The 23,743-nt window shown below is 35.3% G+C and overlaps 1 protein-coding gene across 2 annotated transcripts; it reads right to left on the minus strand.

Annotated features, from left to right (window-relative positions):
- Positions 1–8,054: 8,054 nt before the first annotated feature.
- Positions 8,055–14,510, minus strand: LOC140035318 (uncharacterized). Of its 2 annotated transcripts, none has more exons than XM_072075818.1 (2): positions 12,344–14,510; positions 8,055–9,550 (listed from the first exon to the last, which is right to left on the minus strand). In XM_072075818.1, the coding sequence occupies exon 2, from the start codon at positions 9,357–9,359 to the stop codon at positions 8,067–8,069; it is 1,293 nt and encodes a 430-aa protein (XP_071931919.1). In that variant the 5' UTR covers positions 9,360–9,550; positions 12,344–14,510; the 3' UTR covers positions 8,055–8,066. The 2 variants fall into 2 exon arrangements, with proteins under 2 accessions (XP_071931919.1, XP_071931920.1); XM_072075819.1 differs by having other exon boundaries at positions 14,107–14,469.
- Positions 14,511–23,743: the final 9,233 nt, after the last annotated feature.

Consider the following 23,743-nt stretch of genomic DNA (forward strand, 5'->3'; position numbering starts at 1 on the left):
AAAATTATCTAAGAAAAACTGAATCAAATGAAACCAAGGCTATGAATTCTTCCAAGATTATTAAGCTTTCATGACATTTGGAATTATCCATTGAAATTTGTCTACAATTCACGTAAAACATACCGAGGTAAATTATCATGTAAAAGGAATCCAATTGCAAACATTAATCAATCATGTGAGCCCAATTAGAACATTTAAACACTTCAAAAATCCCAAAATAAAAAGAGGCCAAATAACGGTTCAAGTTGCCATTAATTTAGGACTTAATTGCAAGGGATTGGAATGTAATTGGGCCCTAGTGCAACAAAAAGGGACTTGGGGGGTTGGAATGTAATTTTTGGAGGTCATTTACATGCAAAACCCATGCAAATGCACGAAACTTGTGCTTCTGCAATTCAGTCAAAGAGCCGAGCTTCTGCAACCAAAGGTGAAGCTGGTTTTTCAAGCTCAGATTTAGGACCCAAAGCGCACAGCTTTGCTTGAAAATTTTTAGCCAAAATCATGATTTGAAACCAAAAAACAAGACATATAATTTCAACCTCCAAACCAGCAAGAGACGTAAAACGAACTGATGCAAAAATCTGGAATAAAGCTCATACGAAAAAAGATGGTTTGTTCTTTTCCGGCAAGCACTTGAACGTGATTCAAACATTTCAGCCCCTAAACCTACACACCCAACACCCCTTAATACTGAACACTTCAAATGAAACTAGAGTTATTGACCATAATCATCAAACTCAGCAGATCACAACTCACGGCCAAACAAAGAAAACCAAACAGCAACTGAAGCGAATAAAGTTTCCAAAGCCGCAGTTTTGAACCAGCAAACTAGGAATTCATGCAAAGAAACATAGAAAATGGGTAGGTTTAGCTGAAATACTCCCATGAGATGCAACAAGGGAACCTTAATGCATGCAAGTGCAGATCCAGGTCATCACAAGAAGTTTGCAAGCAAAGGAAGTCACAGAAAATTCTATTATCACAAGCATGCCCACTTCGACAAGATTTTTCTGCATTTTTCTGGGCTTCATCACCAGGCAAGCAAGCCACACAAATCAGTTTCTACACTAGCAAAAGATGTATCTTGCGTCTATTACTACCCAGAAACCAGCATAAAAGAGAGGTACACAAATCCACAGAAAAGGAAATGATCAACGAGGGCGGCAAGAAGAATCCCAATTGTTAAATGACATACTGTCTCTTTGGTTTTTCTCATCATTCCTTACACGAACACCAACCATAGAACCAACCTATGTCATGACCCGATAGGGAAATAAACCTCTAGCCTCAAACCAGTCTAAACTTGCGAGATCCTCTACACCCTTAGCCAAATTCAAGAACCCAACAGACCCATAGCAACGGATGTAACGCAAAAACTCATACATTTTTCTTGTTTGATATAGACCAAAGTAACTGAGGAACAAACAGATAAGAAGATGTTACCTTTAGCCTTTTGAAAAGCAAATCGAGGCCTGAAAAAGTCGAAAGAAAGGATCTTTGCTCGGTTGAAAGCCTCCTGCCGGACGGATTCCTTTTCTCACCTCAGCTTCTCCCGTTACTCAGTCTCCTGCGAAGTTCATCTTCTCCAGCCCGTCACTTTTCTCTCCGTCGCTCCCTAGCCCCTCCAAACTCTCACTTTATCCCCTTTCCCGCTACCGCAAAAAACTGCGTTCTTTTCTTCTCAGACCCTAGTCACTCATCTCTCTCCACCAGCCGTCAAGTTTTCTCTCGTTTTTTCATTTCTTCGCCGTTCTCTCCAAAAAAAACCCCCCAACTCTCTCTCCCCCCTTTTCGGCTGTCCATCCTTTTGCTATTTATATGGGAACTTCCAACCCTAAACAACTTTCCTCAAAATTGCAGCTAAAGGGCTGCCTAGTCCTCTGTTTGCAAGCTGCGGCAATACGCAGCTTGCATGCCACATTTCCTTTTTTTTTTTTTTGAAGATTAATTAAACAAACTTAAATTTAAATAAAATATACAAAATTAGCAACCGAAAGATAAAAAATAAAAATAAAAATAAATAAAAAAAACTAAGATTTTCCTCTTTTTCTTCTTTGTTTCCATTTTTTCCATTTTTCAAATTTTCCATCTTTTTTTCTTTTTTTCTAAATGAACCAAACAAAAATAAAAGATAAATTAAGTAGAAATGACTAAAATAGATAAATAAAGCCAAATAAAACAAAATTTCTATTTTTTTTTCCTTTTTCCCTTCTTTTTTCATGATTTTTTCTTTTTGAATCCATAAATGAAATAAATGTCCGTAAACTAATTAAAATAAGAGACATGAAACAGGAAACCCTAAGATAAATCTAAAATTGAAACAACAAATCTAAAATTAAACTAATTAAACAAGCAAAATTCGAAACCAAAAATTTGGTGTCTACAGTTTGCCACTCTTTGTTTGAGTTTTGGAAAAACTTAAAACAAAGAAGTAGACACCAAATACCTACCTGTGTTATTCGGCTGCAAAAGGATCTCAACGAACTGGAATTCTAAAATGGGACTGACCCAAACATGAAATTAACACGGGACTGACCGGAACAGAAAATTTAAAACGGGACTGACCCGAACAGAAATTTATAACGAGACTGACCCGAACAGGAATTTAAAACGGGACTGACCCGAACAGAAATGTAAATGGGATAGACCCACGGGATAGATCCGGACAGAAATTTAAATGGGATAGACCCGAACAGAAACGTAAATGGGACAGACCCACGGAATAGACCCGGACAGAAATTTAAATGGGATAGACCCACGGGATAGACTCGAACAGAAACGTAAATGGGATAGACCCACGGGATAGACCCGGACAGAAAGGTAAATGGGATAGACCCAGACAGAAATTTAAATGGGATAGACCCACGGGATAGACCCGGACAGAAATTTAAATGGGATAGACCCGAACAGAAACGTAAATGGGATAGACCCACGGGATAGACCCGGACAGAAAGGTAAATGGGATAGACCCAGACAGAAATTTAAATGGGATACACCCACGGGATAGACCCGAACAGAAACGTAAATGGGATAGACCCACGGGATAGACCCGGACAGAAATTTAAATGGGATAGACCCACGGGATAGACCCGAACAGAAACGTAAATGGGATAGACCCACACAGAAATGTAAATGGGATTTTGCTGGGGAATTTTTAAACAATGAATTGAGTTCTTACCTGAGAGTAGTTCAAACTTTTGTACCAAGAGGGAGATTTGGATCTTTATGGCTAGAACGATAGCTGATGTTGTTCCTTATGACCCAACCTTTGCCAAATTATCATTTCGTCTTTGCTTACTGGGAAGTTTTTTCTGACGTTGATTTAGGTGCGAAAAGAAGTGTGGTTGTTTGTGTTTGTAAATGCAACGTTCCTGCAAGAAAAGAAGAAATAATGGACTTGCCACCATCATTCGATCTGGTTTGCCTTGAGAATCGTGTAAACATGAGTCTTTTGATGCCTTTGCCAACTTTTGCTGCGGCATCTGCCTTGGTTGAATTTGTAATTTTGAAACCTTTCGATTCCGGAGACCAATAAAGTGCGCATTTACCATGTCACCAAATCCATGTAGCAGTTTGGTTGCATTTTACTCACTTTAATAGATGATTGAATCCCATATTCTTGCACAAACTTTAGGGTTTATCATTCATCCGAATCCAATGGTAAAAGAAGGATGCATGAAAAATGCAAGATGATTTCCTATGTTATGCATGGAATGAGTATGCCAAAGAATGTAAAACACATCCAACTATGATTAATCCTACAAAATGCCATGAATACAAACAAATGAGAAAAGATGTATTTCATAAGAATGTATTTGGAAAAAAAATGTTTTTACAAAGCGACACAGTTTTGGCCAGCAGATGTCATATTCAAATCTCTAGATATCTTTGTTCTGGAATTTAATATTGGCAGAAGTATGACAAAAATGAGAAGAAATCCAAATGAACCAAGTCACCAGCTGTTCCTCCTCGTGCTTGCTCGTTGCAAAAACCTGCCTTGGCGCCCTTTCTGGTTTTCACCAAGGTTGCCCCCACCCTTTTTATTTTTGTTTTGTTTGTTTTTTGTTTTTGTTTTTGTTTTTGTTGTGTGTTTTTTTTTTTTTTTTGAGGTGCCCTTTCGGGCCTTCACCTAAGTAAGCAATGGAAGAGCTCGACCATAATCGACTCAGAAGTGTAAGTTGAAGATTGCTGGCATCAGCAAAATGCACTTCCTTTGTAAGATTAGGCGAGGGTATTATGGACATCACTTGCCAGTTGATTAGCAAAAATCCCAATAGAAATACAACAAGTGACGAAAGCCAGGACTTTGAGCTCTTGTAATGAGGTCAGGTGGGGTGCTTTTTCAAAGAAAGTTGAGGCTTGAAAGCAAAATTTCTGAAAGGTGTGAAATAACTTGAGATTGCATCATCTTGAGACTATCTCCAATTTTTGAACGAAACCGAGGAAGATTTGCCCCAGTTTGATTGAATTCTTCTTTCTTTGCATTTTCTTCATTGCATTCTTCTTACTTTTGTATTTTTCTTCAAAAATTAAATTTGCCCCAGTGTGGGGTTCTTTCTTTTTCCATCTTTCTTTCAAAGATAAATTTGCCCCAGTGTGAGGTTTTCCTTTTCTTTCCGATCATCTATTTTCAAAATGAATTTGCCCCAGTGTGGGGTTTTTCTTTTCTTTCCAATCATCTTTTTTCAAAATGAATTTGCCCCAGTGTGGGGTTTGCAATTCTCAGGGGTTGCAAATGAAAATTTGTCAATTCTGATGGCTTAAAGGGGAGAAGTAGGGATAAAATGCTTTAAATGTAAAAGAAGAAGGCCTGACTTGCATTTTGTCATTTGCATGAATTTCTAAGGAAAACTTGCATGATCAAATGAAAATCTTCTTGCACATATCTGATTTGATGGGTTGAGGGAATGTTCGACCATCCATTTCCGCCAAAATGAGTGTTCCGCCAGGTAATACCTTTTGGACAACGAACGGCCCTTTCTGATTTTGAGCGAATTTGTCTCTGCCTTTGTCTTGTATTGGCAAAGTTCGCTTGAGTGCTTTGTCGCCTTCCTCAAAATGTATGTTGATGAAACTTCTTGTCGTAGGCTCAGGCCAGGCATGTTTGTAACATTTCATGACAAACGGCATTCTTGGCTGAACTCCCATTAGAGTGTACAAAGATAGAATTTCTGCTACTGCAAACGAGACTGCCTCCAACCATCTGTACACCTTGACACATAGTCAAACTCTTAATCATCTCCTTTTCTGCTTTTGTCCAAACGAATGCTGATTCATGATGATGTTTTTTTCTTTTTTCCCATTCTCAGTGCCAATGTGAACAAATGCTGTGGTTTCTAGGTTTGGTTCGAATTTCTCCTCATGTTGTTCAAGATTTTTGAAAAGGATCAAATACTTTCTCATTATCACTCTCGCTTTGAAATTTAAGTTCAAAATTCTCAAGTCGTGAGTGATAAAGATTGCCATTATTGAATTCCAGAAAAGTGATATCCAAAGGGTCCAATATTTTTATTTTTGGCCATCTGAAAGAATTAATGAATTTGGGATAATAAACAATCAAGTATACAACAAACAAATGAATCAAGCAATATGACCGAAATATAAACAAACGAATAAACCAAAATAACATGACAAGAATGACTTGTTCATTTTCATAAAACCTTTGATTGAAAGCAAACGGAAATGAAATGAAAACTTAAAAATATTTACATGCGCAAATTTTGGTCAAAAGTAAAGATGTTTTCATTAGCTAATTACAAATGCAAAAGTTTTTTCCTCATGAATTCGCATGAATGACAAACCCCCTTTAGGTTTACCGAAACTCCTTCTGAATGGGTAGAAATTCGGCTGTCCAATTGGAAATTGATCCCTCAGGGATATCGGGAAATTCTGCATCATTTCCAAACACTTCAGCCTCACTTGATGAGTTTTTAGCAGGCTCCTTGAATTCCGTATTGTCCATAATAACCCCAATGGTGTTATCGTATTCTGGCAGGGGGTTCTTATCCACATTTGGCGCTTGTGCCTCTTTCTTTCTAATTACAATCTCTCCAGCTTCAATCATATCTTGAATTTTATGCTTGAGTGCTTTACACTCAGCAACCGGATGGCCGGGTACTCCTGAATGATAAGCACAGACAGCTTATGGGTTATACCCAACGGGTATGCTATACGGATAGGTTGGAGGGGGAATGACATCTATTTTCCCGGCAGCCTTCAATTGGTCATATAATTGATCCAAAGGCCTGTCGAGATTGGTGAATGTGCGGTTACGTCCCGGGTTGTTGGCTTTAGGGGGCTGAGGATAGTTGTAAACGGGTCTGTTTGGTGGAGGCATTCTTGGATTGAATGGAGGCCGCTGACGGTTTTGGTAAGAAATTGGTTGAGAAATTTGAAAAGGGGCTAAAGGCGAGTTGGTGTAGTTAGGGCGAGGTCGAGAATGATTGGTGTTGGTGTGATAAACAGGATGAAGGTTTGAATAGTAAGGGTAAGGGTTGGAGTAGGTAGGGTATTGTCGAGGTCTGGGCTTTGATACAGGGTTTCGATCCCAGGCAAAAGCGATTTCCCCCTCTTTCTTTTGGAATTGCTTCTTCCCATTACTACCTTGGCTTTGCAAAACATCCAACTGCGATTTGAGGGCAGACACATTAACAATCTTTCCAGCCTTCACGAAATCATCAAATTCCTCAAGCTTATTAACAATTGCGGCAAATGAGCATCCAGTCATGCGAAAAATTTCTTCAAAGTACGGCGGGTCATATGCCTTAATGAAAGTGCGTATGATTTCGTCCTCTGTCATTGGTGGCTCGACTTTTGCAGCTATTTTCCTCCACCTCTTGGCATAAGTCTTGTGATCTTCAGATGGCTGCCTCTTTGTCCCTTCCAACGTGGTTCGTGTTGGAGCCAGCTCGCAATTATACTCGTACTGCTTTACAAAAGCGTTGGACAAGTCAAGCCAGGTCTTCGCTTTTTCGGGTTTCAGCTTGGAATACCAGTCGAGTGCATCCCCCTCCAGACTTTCTGGGAATAGCCTCAAAGGCAGATTTTCATCATCTGTTGGCCTACCCAACTTGTTGGCGAACAATCGGAGGTGTGTCTTGGGATTGCCTGTCCCATCATACTTGGTAAACTTCGGAGTTTTGAACCCTTCAGGCAATTGCACATTCGGGAAAAGGCAAAACTCATCGTAATCCAGGACTCCTTGTTTGTTCAACACCTGACTTTTCCTTATGAATTCGTCAAAACGATCGAGGCGTTTGAGCAGCTTTATATCAACAGGAGCGGAAGATTCCCCCATTTCTAGCTTGGTTTGAACAATATGGTCGGGTAGGAATGGCTCAGCAGCAGTGTGATAAAAAGTATGTAGCTCTGGTGGTATGTTTGAAGTAGCTTGGGGTTGTAGGCCTTGTATGTGAGTAGGAAAAATGAAGGATTAGGAAGGTAAGTGTATGGATAAGTGAAAGTTCCTTCGGGTGGAATAAGGAAAGGTGGAGTAACGGTGGTTTGAGTCAGAGGGATGACGAATGGTTCAGATTCCGGTTGTTTGATGGGCGCAAGCTCGGGCTGCACTCCGCTACTAACGAGCTCGTCGATCAACTTCTTTTGCGCTGCCATTTCAGATGCCATTTCCCCAAATTTGGCGAGTAATTCAGTCAACTGAACCCCGGGACTGGTGGCTTCCGGCTGGGTAGTTGCAGTGGCCTTATCGGACGATTCTGGCCGAGTACTCATGTCTACACGATTCCTTTGGACTTTACTACGGGATCGCGTTATGATGGGGTTTCGACGAGAAGCTATATTTAAATATTACCTGAGAATTTTTGAAAAGATTGCCTTTAGATTCAACCCTCGCTTAGTTATTCCAATAGAAATAAAGAAAAAGAAAAGAAAAAGGCAAGAGTTAGTAGATATCTAGAAAATTCGGATGCATGTCCTATGGGGGAACCCTTTTTGTGCCAAGGGTAGGCCTAGCATGATGCGAACCTTCGGGGTAAAATCCCATTTTCAAACCTGTAAGTGAATTTAGAACTTTGAAATGGAAAGCGTCTCATAAATTGTGGAAAAGTTCAATTTTTCTTTACAATCTCGTCAATGGTCTTAGTAACCATGTTTACAAAATCCCTATGTCTCGAGAGACTTGTACTTTGTGATTCTCTAGAGCTCCCTAAACTGAGCTTACGAGCTCCTTCCCTAATTCTATCAAAGGCGTCTATGGCTTCCTCTAGCTTCTCATTCTTCTTCTTCTCCCTCCTCAGCTGCACTTGGGTATCTTCTAGAACTCTGTTGGCCATCATAAGCTGGGCTTGAGATTCCTTTAATTCTTTCCTTAGCCTCTCCATCCGTTCTTCGGGACTGGCTGATGCTGAATGTTGCCTTGCCCTATCATGTTCCACCTTTTGCTTGATCCACTCGTTGTACCCAGGCATAACCGCAGGTGCCATTTTGTTTACCATTTCCAACTGCAAATTCTCAAGTCCTCGCAGATTTCCCCAAGCCTCTAATACCATGTTTCGACTCTCGGTTACCGTACCCAATCTGAGATCTTCAACCCCTTGTACCATAGGAATACTTTGCGGGTAGCCAAACTGTCTCATAACCCTTTGCGGAATATAGGCTACTAGACCATTGACTCCATCTAAAGGGATGAAATCATGTTGAGTGGTCCTAAAAGCTGGGTCCCTAACTTTGGTCCAATCTAAAACCCACTGCACCTTTTCTGGTGTCAAATTGTTGAACTCTTCGATAAACGGGCTTGACGACATCACGCAGTAATAGCGGCCGACTCTCTCTCGATGCGAATCAATCCAATTCTCAACTGGAAGGCAAGAACCCAACAGGTTTGGTAATCTCTTCACCAAATGTTCCATGATCCACATTTGGAGTATCAGATTCGAAGCATAGAAGAACCCCCCTTTCCTTTGGCAATTGGTAAGAGCTGAGAAAATGTCTGCCATGACAACGGGTATCAAAGTTGGTGTTGTCCCACGAATTCCTAGAAAAAGGCTTTGAATCATGTTGATGGTTGCAAATGTCACCTTTCCATGCCTTTGAGGGAATAGCAATAAGTTAATCAAAACCAAACCAAAAGCTTGCATACGTTTCTCTTCCCATTGCCCCCTTGTTATGAAGAAATCAATCTGATGGTGCTCAAAAGATGCTCTTTCCCCAAATCGGTCATATAGAAACCTCAGTGGACAAGATCTAGCATCGGGGTGTTGGTCTAAACTATTGCTCCTTAATCCTAAAAATCGGCAAAACTGCTCTCTGGTTCCTCCGCTCGGATATACCATAGGACTGCCCTTTCCCGGCATTTGCAATAATCCCTCTAACTCTTCTAGGGTTGGAGTGAGTTCGCACATCCCAAATCGAAAAATCGAGGCATCTGGATCCCAATAATTGATCAGTGCTTGAATAGCGGACACGTTGGGTATTATATCGATCAGGCTCGGTAGATGTCCCACATATTGAAATAGCCCCCCAATTTCATAGGATAGGTTGTTCCTCCACTGATTCAACTCTCGAGGGACTTGGTTGAGCGATACTGCGTCATCTGTATAGGGAACTCACTTAGATACCGTTACCTTGGGATTTTACCCCTTAGGTTAAATTGCAAAAAGTAGACGTGCAAAATCCCAAAAGTAGGGTTAAATACCCATGGGATTAGGGTTGGCTTCTCTAACATGGAAATTGCCTAATTGGCGTTCCTTCTAAGGTTTAATGCATGATGCCATTTATTAAAGCAATGTAAATACATAACAAATATGGCCTATAGAACATAAATAATGCACCGGGGGAAAGGTCTAAAATGAAATGTATTTATTGAAAATTAAGTATAATGACTGAAATTTAAACATGTGAGTTATCTAGTAGGTAGGCCACTAAAAGAGTGCCAAAGAGGCCTCTTATTGCTAAGGCACATGAATGCAAACAAAAAACAACGAAATGGTTAGTGCAATTGATAGTACACATAACATATTGGGAGCAATTAAGAAAAGGAAATACAATAAAGCAAGTAAAAGGGGTGGAACCCCTTCCCTCGTGCCTAATGTGCTTAAAAAGAAGGGTGAGGCTGACTTTAACCTAGGAAAATGCTAATATGGATGCATGAGGTTGGGGTTCATTAATGCGACTAGACTCGATAAGGCTTAAAAGGTCCCCAAGCCTTCAGACCTAAGGAAATGGGTCATCAATCCCAAGACCCTCGGTCGGTGGCTCGAGCGGTCCCCTAGGTATTGCTATGGGCACAACGCACACCATCCACACACCTAGAGAAACCATTCCTAGTCCTATAAGGCGGTGTAGGAAAAAGCCCACGAAAAATAAAAATAAAATGGGATAACAGTAAGTAAACGTGCACGTATGAAGTGTTCCCTATTTTGAGAGAAGGGATTGAGAACCACGCGAGGCTCTAAAGGTGACACACCCCCCCAAATGCAATGCAAGCGCGAGATAAGTAAGTAAACATCCAATCAACCAATCATACATTCGTGAGCGAGGGAGTAGTTTGAGATGCAAGAAATGCAAAAATCCTAAAAAAAAAGGAAAAAATGCAACCCTAAAACACCCAAATGTGATATATGATAAGGTTAAAAGAAGAAAAAGATTGATTAAATCAAATTTGCTTGGACTCTCGAATGTCCCCAGTGGAGTCGCAAACTGTCGCGCCCCATTTTTTGATGAAATAAATAAATGGTTTAAAAAAATGTATTTTTGATTCGATTTTTGGTTGGAAAATGAATTTTGATTTAAAAGAAAAGTGGGCCTCAATGGGGGTTTTGAGAATGCGACGATTTGACCCAAAATTATAGTTTAAAAAGGGTTTTTGAAATAAAAAATCGGAGTCGCCACTTGGTAATGAGTTAAGGTGTACCAAGTCACCTAAAGATGAATTTTTTAAAGGAAAAAAATAGGAAAAAGTAGTAAAAAACCCCTTTTAAACGACTCCTAGTCCACATAAACCAACGAAAAAGGTTCGGGAGTCACATTTGATGAAGGGAAAGGCAAGGATAAAAATCCAAGGCACCCCTTCGACCTAGCCAAGGCTAGTTGCGTGATTTAATCAAAGATTTTCTTGTTTTAACCAAAGAATTTATTACATTTGGATGCACTACATGAATGCAAACCCTAGACCTAGGGGTATTGGGGGAAATTTCTCTTCAAAGATTGAGTGGTGCCAATCACATTAATTGTGAAGCCCAATAACGATCCTTTGAAGAAGTCACGAATAATGCGAGTGGGATGCAAATGAATGGAATGCATGTATGCAATGTGAGGATATGAGTTTGAAAAAGTAACAAAAAACAATAAATATGTAAATAAAAATGTGCACGTGAGTGGGCAAGGTACGGTATGTGAAATGATAATATGAAGTGCATGTGTGCAAGTGATGATAAAAGTGTTTCGTGTGCAAGTGAAGAAACATAAAGGTGCACGTGTGCAAAATGGGAGGAAAAAATGAAAGTGTGATGAGGGTAGAAAATGGTAGAGTGGATTAAAAAATGCATGAGCCTAGGGAATTCATGCATATTGGGTACAGGGAGACCTAAATCGTGACTCAATTTGCCCTTTTATAGAGGGAATACAAGCGTGCTAAAGCTTAGAAAAAGCCACACTCGTCTATATCCCATATTTAAGGGGACTCTCAAGCAAATGAACCCTATAACTAGCATGAAATGCAAAAATCCTAAAATGGAGGGAAAAAGGGGTTCGAGGGGCATGCAAAATGATAAAACTAAAAAGAATGCATGACATGTAATGAACATGCAAACATGTACTAACGAGGGGAAATCCCTAAGGGTCTAGCGTTGGACTAGCCCATTCTATGAATTCCGACTAGCGTTGGACTAGTGGAAACGTACATTCATCCATCACATTCATTCATGGCCATGGAAAGCGAGTAGACATGCCAAACACTCGCAAACACATAGCACATAACATTTAGCATGTTCGACTAGATGCAAGGCCCTAACAAAGCAAATTAACACGTAGCAACTAAGCATGCAAGACACATAAGACAATTAAAACCCTAACTATTACATTTGCTATATAGGCACACGTCTTCGATAGGTCTTCATTGAATGCTCCTCCAAGCCCTATCTATTACATTAGGGAGACCCTATTACAATCTAAAAGGGGGAAAAGGAATAAAATAATTAAATCCCTAACTATTACAAGCCAAGAGGTGTACACATACCCCATAAAGAATAACTTAAATAAAAAGCAAAAGTAAATAACATAAATAAAAGAAATTAAAGAAAGGCTAGGAAAGCAAAGTAGACATGTATTTCTCACGTAGCACGTTGGTTCACATAGGAGAGACACAAAAAGTTAAAAGAAGTTATACCTCCCTTGAGTTGGAGCTCTAATGAAGTGAAATTATTAAATTACCCTCCAAAATAATAAAAAGGTCAAGGTACCACTTTAATTATCAAATAATCACATGAAACAACCATTGAACACAAAAGTGGAAATTAAGCACAAAACGAAAATTAAATATGGAATAGATCATGCACGTGCGAGCAAAACTCGGTCTCAAATAAAAGGTCTCAAGAATCTAAAATGGAGTGCTAAATTGAAATGCTTAAGGTGGAATCCATCACAATCAAATGCAAAAATCACAAAAGAGACAAACTATCACAAAAATTATCTATTATGATTAAATAACAAAATTATCTAAGAAAAACTGAATCAAATGAAACCAAGGCTATGAATTCTTCCAAGATTATTAAGCTTTCATGACATTTGGAATTATCCATTGAAATTTGTCTACAATTCACGTAAAACATACCGAGGTAAATTATCATGTAAAAGGAATCCAATTGCAAACATTAATCAATCATGTGAGCCCAATTAGAACATTTAAACACTTCAAAAATCCCAAAATAAAAAGAGGCCAAATAACGGTTCAAGTTGCCATTAATTTAGGACTTAATTGCAAGGGATTGGAATGTAATTGGGCCCTAGTGCAACAAAAAGGGACTTGGGGGGTTGGAATGTAATTTTTGGAGGTCATTTACATGCAAAACCCATGCAAATGCACGAAACTTGTGCTTCTGCAATTCAGTCAAAGAGCCGAGCTTCTGCAACCAAAGGTGAAGCTGGTTTTTCAAGCTCAGATTTAGGACCCAAAGCGCACAGCTTTGCTTGAAAATTTTTAGCCAAAATCATGATTTGAAACCAAAAAACAAGACATATAATTTCAACCTCCAAACCACCAAGAGACGTAAAACGAACTGATGCAAAAATCTGGAATAAAGCTCATACGAAAAAGATGGTTTGTTCTTTTCCAGCAAGCACTTGAACGTGATTCAAACATTTCAGCCCCTAAACCTACACACCCAACACCCCTTAATACTGAACACTTCAAATGAAACTAGAGTTATTGACCATAATCATCAAACTCAGCAGATCACAACTCATGGCCAAACAAAGAAAACCAAACAGCAACTGAAGCGAATAAAGTTTCCAAAGCCGCAGTTCTGAACCAGCAAACTAGGAATTCATGCAAAGAAACATAGAAAATGGGTAGGTTTAGCTGAAATACTCCCATGAGATGCAACAAGGGAACCTTAATGCATGCAAGTGCAGATCCAGGTCATCACAAGAAGTTTGCAAGCAAAAGAAGTCACAGAAAATTCTATTATCACAAGCATGCCCACTTCGACAAGATTTTTCTGCATTTTTCTGGGCTTCATCACCAGGCAAGCAAGCCACACAAATCAGTTTCTACACTAGCAAAAGATGTATCTTGCGTCTATTACTACCCAGAAACCAGCATAAAAGAGAGGTACACAAATCCACAGAAAAGGAAATGATCAACGAGGGCGGCAAGAAGAATCCCAATTGTTAAATGACATACTGTCTCTTTGGTTTTTCTCATCATTCCTTACACGAACACCAACCATAGAACCAACCTATGTCATGACCTGATAGGGAAATAAACCTCTAGCCTCAAACCAGTCTAAACTTGCGAGATCCTCTACACCCTTAGCCAAATTCAAGAACCCAACAGACCCATAGCAACGGATGTAACGCAAAAACTCATACATTTTTCTTGTTTGATATAGACCAAAGTAACTGAGGAACAAACAGATAAGAAGATGTTACCTTTAGCCTTTTGAAAAGCAAATCGAGGCCTGAAAAAGTCGAAAGAAAGGATCTTTGCTCGGTTGAAAGCCTCCTGCCGGACGGATTCCTTTTCTCACCTCAGCTTCTCCTGTTACTCAGTCTCCTGCGAAGTTCATCTTCTCCAGCCCGTCACTTTTCTCTCCGTCGCTCCCTAGCCCCTCCAAACTCTCACTTTATCCCCTTTCCCGCTACCGCAAAAAACTGCGTTCTTTTCTTCTCAGACCCTAGTCACTCATCTCTCTCCACCAGCCGTCAAGTTTTCTCTCGTTTTTTCTTTTCTTCGCCGTTCTCTCCAAAAAAAACCCCCCAACTCTCTCTCCCCCCTTTGCGGCTGTCCATCCTTTTGCTATTTATATGGGAACTTCCAACCCTAAACAACTTTCCTCAAAATTGCAGCTGAAGGGCTGCCTAGTCCTCTGTTTGCAAGCTGCGGCAATACGCAGCTTGCATGCCGCATTTCCTTTTTTTTTTTTTTTGAAGATTAATTAAACAAACTTAAATTTAAATAAAATATACAAAATTAGCAACCGAAAGATAAAAAATAAAAATAAATAAAAAAAACTAAGATTTTCCTCTTTTTCTTCTTTTTTTCCATTTTTTCCATTTTTCAATTTTTCCATCTTTTTTTCTTTTTTTCTAAATGAACCAAACAAAAATAAAAGATAAATTAAGTAGAAATGACTAAAATAGATAAATAAAGCCAAATAAAACAAAATTTCTATTTTTTTTTCCTTTTTCCCTTCTTTTTTCATGATTTTTTCTTTTTGAATCCATAAATGAAATAAATGTTCGTAAACTAATTAAAATAAGAGACATGAAACAGGAAACCCCTAAGATAAATCTAAAATTGAAACAACAAATCTAAAATTAAACTAATTAAACAAGCAAAATTCGAAACCAAAAATTTGGTGTCTACAGAAGCAACAAGAAAGAATAAACTGAAATTTACCTAATTCTAGTAAGAAGATCAGCAAACCACGGATACAAAAGAAGACACAAAAGAAGATAAGCAAATAGATGATTCTGGCTGAAGAAGAAGTAACCAAGAAGGAATTTTGAAGATCGTGTATGTGTACTAGAGGTACTTGAACTGTGCAAAGCACAGTTTGGGCCCCCTAGAAATTTAGTCGAATGCGGACAAGGGGCAGGGACCTAAACAGTCAATGGCCAAATTTTGGCCAAAAAAAATGTGCGGTCCAGATTACAAGTTATATATCAATTTTCACAACATGTGTGGGGCCCATAAATTTTTGTACTAAAATTACACGTTGTACAAACAAAGTTACGCCGCGTGCAATCAAAGTTACGCGCTGTGTAAAATGACCAAAATGCCCACTGTCCGTCGAATGCATAGCATCAAATTATTTTGACACATGATGAATGAATAGAAATATAGGAGAAAAATTGAGCATTAAAGCAATTAAATTTGACAAATAATATTTGAACTCTCATTTTTGTTAATCATACTTTCATTATTATTTTTATCGTATAGTTTTTGTTTATTATAGGAACACAATTAAGACAATATGGAGTATAAATAAAATTTCTCTCAAAATTTGTTGTGAAGAGAAATTCCATCTATGAAGTCAACCTCTCTATTTATTGTGATTTGAATAAAGATTTTTGAACCACTATGATGATGATATCCAAAAAGGAGAGAAACTTAATACACTATAAGTGCATTGGTGTATTAATAGTAGTATAGTTTTAGTTAAAACTAAATCAAAAGCAGTCGTAATACTTTTAGTACTTTAATAAAGAGAAAAAGTTTAGAAAGCTACTAAAACATAGCACAATCTTCAACATCAATATAGTTTACTATAAACTTTCATATTTTTCTTTCTTTTGATAGAAGAATCCAGTTCATCTATTTAAATTCTGATTAAAGGTGACAACATTATCCTGCAGCTCCTGAATATAAATAGCAAAGTTAGATAAAAATATGAATTGCCATGTTTCCTGGTCTACATATACAAATTAGAATTGAACTATTTTTTTATTGCAAAAACATCTTCCTAATCAAAATTGAATTTTCTAACAATTTTTTGTCAAGTCACACTCTAAGCCGAAAGCCTCAATTGTGACTTCCACCACCGACTGCGATCCTTGTATACCAACCCAATTCATACTACAACACTTGAGTAATTAAAAAACAAACAAAAATTAACTTTAGTTTAAATATATACAAAATCTTATTGGATCCTTCAATTAAATTTAATAGGCCATAAAGTAATTGCAAAAGAAAGAAATGGAGAAAAACAGAGGTACAAGAATGCCTAACTAGATTTATCTTGGTGAAAATATCACATGATATATATTTCTTCTAAACAAATACACAAAATTGTAGATAATTACAAAATGTAACCAAAAAACAAAGAAAAGGAAACAAAATGTGAAGTAAGAAATCAAAATGTGAAGTAAGAAATCAAATCATAGGAGAAGAAAATAAAAGAATGAATTTTTGTTCTATTATTCATAGAAAATGATCATTGGTATAAAATGAATTCTAAATTTTTTTTTTACATATTTTAAAATTTCACCTTTTATCCATGAAGAGCTACCAAATAAAACATCATCCTATAAATTTAACAAACAATTGCTAGTTGGCTATAATATTATGATAAAAAAATAGAGCAAACATGCGAGATTAGAGATGAAGAAAAAAGAAAGAAAAGAAAATGTAAAATGGGATAAAAAATAATAAAGAATTCTTTTTGCTAAGTAGTTATCATCTTGACAAAAAAAAAAGAACATGGCAACAATCTTAGTTAGATTAATTTTAAAAAAATAAAAAATAAAAAAGGTGAAGAATGACAGTAGTTACTGCAAGAAGAAAAAGAAGAGATGGAGTTGATTTTCTAAAGAAGAAAAAATATTTTAATCCTTTAGCCCAATTGAATCAAAAAAGGGAAGGAAAAATTCTAATAAAATAATCAAAGGTCCACTTGTCAAAAATATATACAATACATGTGTCAAAAAAATGATTAACTACAATAACTTGGTTTTCTTTTTATATACAAGGTAGATATCAGTAATAAATGAGCAGTATTGGAGGCACAAAGAATGTACTTTTTTTTTTTTTTTGTCTAGCCAAGCAGATTGACTTTTGCATTTTACGAGACTTTATCCACAGGAAACCACAAAAATCGGCAACTCTTGTGGTTCTTGAGGAGCCTAATAAACTACCCAAATCCCCCTCCCAAGTTCGATGTGGGACAAACTTAAGCACTCAAGGCTCACACGCACTAAAGAGAAACGCAAACCCCAAGCGGACAGTCTGTCTTTTTTGTCTAGCCAAGCAGATTGACTTTTGCATTTTACGAGACTTTATCCACAGGAAACCACAAAAGCCGGCAACTCTTGTGATTCCTAAGGAGTCTAATAAACTACCCAAATCCCCCTCCCAAGTTCGATTTGGGACAAACTTAAGCACTCAAGGCTCACACGCACTAAAGAGAAACGCACACCCCAAGCGGACAGTCTGTCTTTTTTGTCTAGCCAAACAGATGAATGTACTTGTTTTAGGAATATAATAAACAAAGGAAAACAGTCTGGGCACAAATAACGATATGATAAAGACAATAAATGAATTCTCAAAATTCAAGATTAAAAGCAAGGCCAGCTCATATCAGTATTTAATGCAAGTGATTTCATCCAACCGCCCATGACAAGCAGATAAGCAAATACTAGATGATTCTGGCTGAAGAAGAAGTAACCAGGAAAGAACTTTGAAGATCGTGTACGTGTATATCACTAATAAATGAGCAGTATTAGAGGCACAAAGAATGCGCTTGTTTTAGGAATATACTCTCTCCGTCCCACTTTAATAGTTTTTTTTCTTTTTCCACACAATTTAAGAAAAAGTAATTAATTTTGTTAGAAAAGTAAATTTAGATTGCTATTTTTCTAAAATACCCTCATATTAAATATGGTACAATTTTATGAGAACTTGAATTGATGGTAAAAGAAGAATCAACTCTCATTAAATGGGATAGGTTTATAGTAACAACTACTTACATTGAATGAGGGTATTTTAGAAAAATTAAAATACAATTATATTTTTCAATTAGAAAGTGGATTATAATTTGGGACAGATGAAAAAGGAATACAGGACTATCAAAATGAGACGGAAGAAGTAATAAACAAAGGAAAACAGTCCGGCCACAAATAACGATATGATAAAGACAATAAATGAATTCTCAAAATTCAAGGTAAAAAGCAAAGCAAAAATCAGAGGTCATTATTGCTGGCCAGCTCACATCAGTATTTAATGCAAGTGATTTCATCCAACCGCCAATTACAAGCACAGACACTACTATCTTCGTTCACCCCAAAATATGAGTTAGTTGATCAGCAAATAAATATAAAATTGCGAAAGCATCCAAATAGTGAGTCCATCATTGGCAATTAGAAGGGCAAAAATGTAATTTAAACACAAGAATCAGTCAAAGAGAATTTAATTGCGATGTGACGTCAACAAATAAAAGTATAAAACAAGACAAATGATAGCGCTCAACAATCTAGAAAAATTATCTGTCTATATCTATCTACATTTAAATAAGACAAACAATACTCTTGAGCAATGTAGAAAAGATATACATTTATATTTATTTGTGTATATCCTTATTACTTTCTTTGTTTTATTTTGATAGTCCGAATTTTTAAAATATTTTTACATTAAATAGAGTTCAACTTTATATTAATTATCCATAGAAATTTGAATTGATGGTTTATGAAAATTTGAGTTGATGGTAAAAAAGGAATCAATTCTCATTTTACAATATTTTAGATTAAATCTAATAGATGTATTAAATGGGCCAAGTTAACAATCTATATTAAATAAGATAAATTAAAAGATAACTACACTTTTTAATTGAAAAGTAGATTATAATTTGAAATAAATGAAAAAAGAAAACAAGAGTATCAAAGTCGGACGAGGGAATATTTACTAAGTGCCATCAATATAAGCCTATTTCTTTTTTCACTGATGTTATATGGTTAATTCACAATAAGAAGCATGTATTATTACATTCTTTTTCATATTTAAGATGCTTTATTTTTTTAATGCAAGAAATTATCCAATTAATGTTGCATGTTTAGCTAAAATAATAAATAAATCATTAGCATGTAAAATGATTTTAATTCGGAGCAATTTAGAGGTATTAAGAAAAATATAAATATATTATAAATTTTTTAATAACTATATATGTATGTTAAATATGGATATATTAATAAAATAATAGAGTAATTATTCTTTTAAAAAGAAAATAAGCTCATAATTTAGTACACACATATAAATAGATCGAAAACTATAACAATAAAAATAAGGGCACAAAAAATGTTCTCATAATTATGCACACTAAATATTAATATATAGACTAATATATCTTTATAATTCTACATTTTAAAAAGCAGCAAAATTAGAAACTATTTTTGGTCAAAACCTTTGACACTTCAAGCTAATTCACTCACTTTTGATGAGAATGCGGGGTTTTTTTTTTCCTATCCAACTAAATTTTTGGGAATCCCATGAAAAACAGTCCGGAGCATGGTTACATGCATAGTAAAGCAATAGTTATTACATGAAAATGTACCACTGCATCGACTTATGCATATATTCTTTTCCAAACAATTTTGAGTATGTTTGGATTGTAAATTTATTTCAAATAATATTTCGCTTGTATTATAAATATATTTTTCACTTATTTTTTTTTATATTTCAAATAATACTTTATCGAAACATAATCTTTATTTCACTATGTTAGTTAGAACGAATAAAGCACTGACTTGACAAAAATAGCCAAGGAATCTATGAACAATTATAGGATAACTGCTTGATCAAAAAAGAATTATTCATTATCCAACTCTCCTCTTATACGGTTAGATAGATTAGATTAGATACAGTTGGATTATATATATATATATATATATGTTATAATATGGTACTCCGTATAATATAATTGTTAGATATACGAGTGGTCTTAGCGATACACATACACTGGCCCTGGACAGATATGGTAATGGTTCGTCCCATGTGATGGTCCCTGGACGTCAGCTTTCTTTTTTTCCTTGAACGAGTCTGTCCCATGTGAGATGTGGGGCTTTTTTCTTCACATTTGACTAAATTTCTTTTACTATTCAAAACCCAAAAGACAAAATGCCAAATCCAGCCACAGGCAAAAGACCAAAATGCCCCTCTAAGTCACAAAAATAACTGCATAACCGCTTGACAAAAAGCTACTGTTCATTTTTCAACTCTCTCTTTTATATATTTTTATTTATATATTTATTATTTATTTATTTAGATTAGATATATATATTATATATATAAGATATTTAGATAGATATTATAGATAGATATCAGGGTTGCTTTTTTATTTATTTTTTGGGGGAAAAATTTTGAGAATAAAGCTCCCTACAACCAGATTCAAGAAACCAGTAGGAAAAGTTTGTGGGGCCAGTAGCGGGGATATGCACATATAGTAGATCCGAATTGACTGACTCCAATGACAATTGAGGGAGAGGAGTGCTGAAGTCATCGGCTGCTGGCTATTTTGTTGCCTATTGCCCTCAAAGTTGCTGAAAATTACGTTATAACCGCTTGACAGAAAACGGACTGTTCATTGTCCAACTCCCGCTTTTATATAGTTAGATATATATATATGGATGTTGCTGCGGTATGTTTAGTAGTCAAAAGAAGAGGTATGGAAAGTAAAACAGATGGCTAACAAGGCAGCACGTTGCAACCTGACATGTACGGATCAAGAAGGGAATATTTCTACAAAAGCAAGTGGTGAGTCTAGTGACCTATAACCGGGGTTAGGAAATGTTGCGTACTGCAGAAGCTAAAAATGTGTTGGGATGTCACGGAATTAATATAAATATAAAGGGCCTAAGAATAAAACATTTGTGAGGAAGCGTAAGCAGTACTAATTACTAAATAAAGCCATCCTGAGGCCACCGATTATGGGCATTACATCAACAAAATACTATCTATTTATGGGCATTTTATTCTGAATCATTACATTTATGTAAAATACATAAATATTTTGGATAGCACGGATATTCACACTAGTTGTCCTTGTACTAAGTTTTATGGGCATTTTACTCTGAATCATTACATTTTGGATACTACTTTGATTAGAATTTAGTTTAAAGACATTCACTGGAGTTTGGACGCATCCAGAGAGCACCGATCGATGTATGTTCAAGCGTAAATTGAAATAAATATGCAGCTTAAAATTTTTAAAAATAAATTACTACTGCATATCCGAAATTTACTTTTTGGAGAGTAGGTTCATACTAAAATAGTGCATGCGTCCCATAAATCAATAAATCTTGATTATTAATCAAATTTGCCATGTTATCAGTAATAATTACTATTTATGTATAAAAACTTACTATTACTTGAATTAAACTTACTAAGGTATATTATGAGTGCTTACTAACTAAGGTACTAAGTTTTAATCATTAATAAAAACATCTTATCATTATTTCAAATAAACTTCCTAATACTACTTTGAGATAAGGTTTTAATGTAAAAATTGTACATGCGTTCCAAAAAATGGTAAATTTTGATCCTTAATCATTTTTATTGCCATGTTATTAGCAAGAATTACTATTTATGTATAAAAACCTACTGTTATTTGAACTAAACTTACTCTTTTAAAAGTAAGTTTGGGATATCAAGTAGTAATCTATTTATTTAAAAATTAAGTTTAATATTTATTCCAATTTACCTTTGAGGTATAAAAGTTACTAATCTATTACACTTAACTTACTATTTTAGATAGGAAACTTACTTCCATAATTTTAGGTGTTATTTTATTTAGGTGAATAGGTCCAACAATAAATCAAATGATCGCTAAAAGTGCAACAACATGTTATATCAGGTAAAAACTATTTCGCTATCATAACTATCGTTTAGTATCTATATCTATATGTATTGCTGAGGGGGTTTTGGATAAGGAGCTTCCAAAATTATCAAAGTCTGGATGCTATTTTAATAGAATTTTACATTTTTATAATTAAAAAATATTTATCTCTTAACTAATCATGTAACCGGCCCTACAAATCCTATAATCATGCTTATATTTTTTCCACATTTCCCTCATGTTTTTTCCACTATCCCATAAAATTCAAACTCCTAAACTTTAACTAACGGATAATAACCACCCCTGTAAAATGATATCTGCAAATTCCAATTCACATCTCACATTTATTACTAACACTTATCATATCACTTAGAGTAATAACTAACCGTTAATTTAAGAAATTCGTAACTACGAAAGTCAAATATCCAAAATTTAGGAGCCTGGTTAAATTACAATTTTCACAATTCAACGTATCTTATTGTCATAATATATTTTACTCTCACAATCATTCACAAATTATAAAAGCATTAAAAATAAATAATTTTTTTAATAAAAATTAATTCAAAGGTAGTTAATTCACACACACACACACACATATACATATATACATATATATATTCTCATAATGCATATATATATAAGATTATCAAATCGAATGCATAATATTGGTAAGTATTTCATTTTAAAATAAAAAAACATGCAATTACATTTATTTCTATCCATATATCATTCATTTTATAATATAAATTATTATTATTATTTTAAGATCCATCTTTTGCAAAAACACAATTCTTGAATGATTTACAGTTTTTTTTCATACTTTGAACTATTGTTAGATAAATTTTAAATTTTAATTATGTTGGTATAATTTTTTTTAACATTTTTCAAATTAAAATGGTATAATCTTTTGATTAATTTTAATAATGTAAGCACCGTGTGTAGTACGGATATTCACACTAGCTGTCCTTGTATGACCGAGCCTAAGAGTTTGAGCATGTTTTGGTTGAATGTTATAATTCAAAATTTGGGGTTTGGAGGGAATAGCTTATATCCATTGTAATCAAAACTCAAACAAATGTAGGGATAAACCTGATTGTCACAACAAACTATACAAATGTGGGGATAAATCTTAGTTAGTAAGTACTCATAATATACCTGTATAATAAATGATTATAGGTATAATTTAATATTTTTTGTATTTATATATTTTAAAATACTATGAAAAGTAACCTTGTAAAATATATAATAAAATTTTGTCTTATCATAAGTTTGTATTCATTTTCAATTTTTGAAAAGTTTGAAAGTTTGGATAACAATAACAACAAATCTTCCTAGTTACACGTAGAATATCACTTGTTTCTATATCACAATTTTTATAATTTAACACCTATGAATATAATAAAATAAAATTATTATTTTATAATACGATAAAATTTTATTATTTTCTAAGGTTATGTGAAAGGTCAAAATATTTTTCACATAATATTTTAAAATATATAAGTACAAAAGAATATTAAATTATACATATAATCATGCATTATACAAGTATGTTACGAGTACTTACTAACTAATGTACTAAGTTTTAATCATTTATAAAATATTTTATTGTTATTTCAAATAAGCTTTCTAGTATTAATTTGGTATAAGTCATAAAGGATTGAGTGATTTGAGTCAGTTGCTTCTGTGTTAATTTTGACTGTAGTTAACGAATTCAATGATTTAGTCCGTCTACCTTAGGTTAG

Source organism: Coffea arabica, chromosome 2c (assembly GCF_036785885.1).
Source record: "Coffea arabica cultivar ET-39 chromosome 2c, Coffea Arabica ET-39 HiFi, whole genome shotgun sequence".
NCBI lineage: Eukaryota > Viridiplantae > Streptophyta > Magnoliopsida > Gentianales > Rubiaceae > Coffea > Coffea arabica.

What these genes read in the sequence shown, in the direction of transcription:
- LOC140035318 (XM_072075818.1), bottom strand. Translation starts at nt 9,359, where the DNA reads ATGTGCGAACTCACTCCAACCCTAGAAGAGTTAGAGGGATTATTGCAA.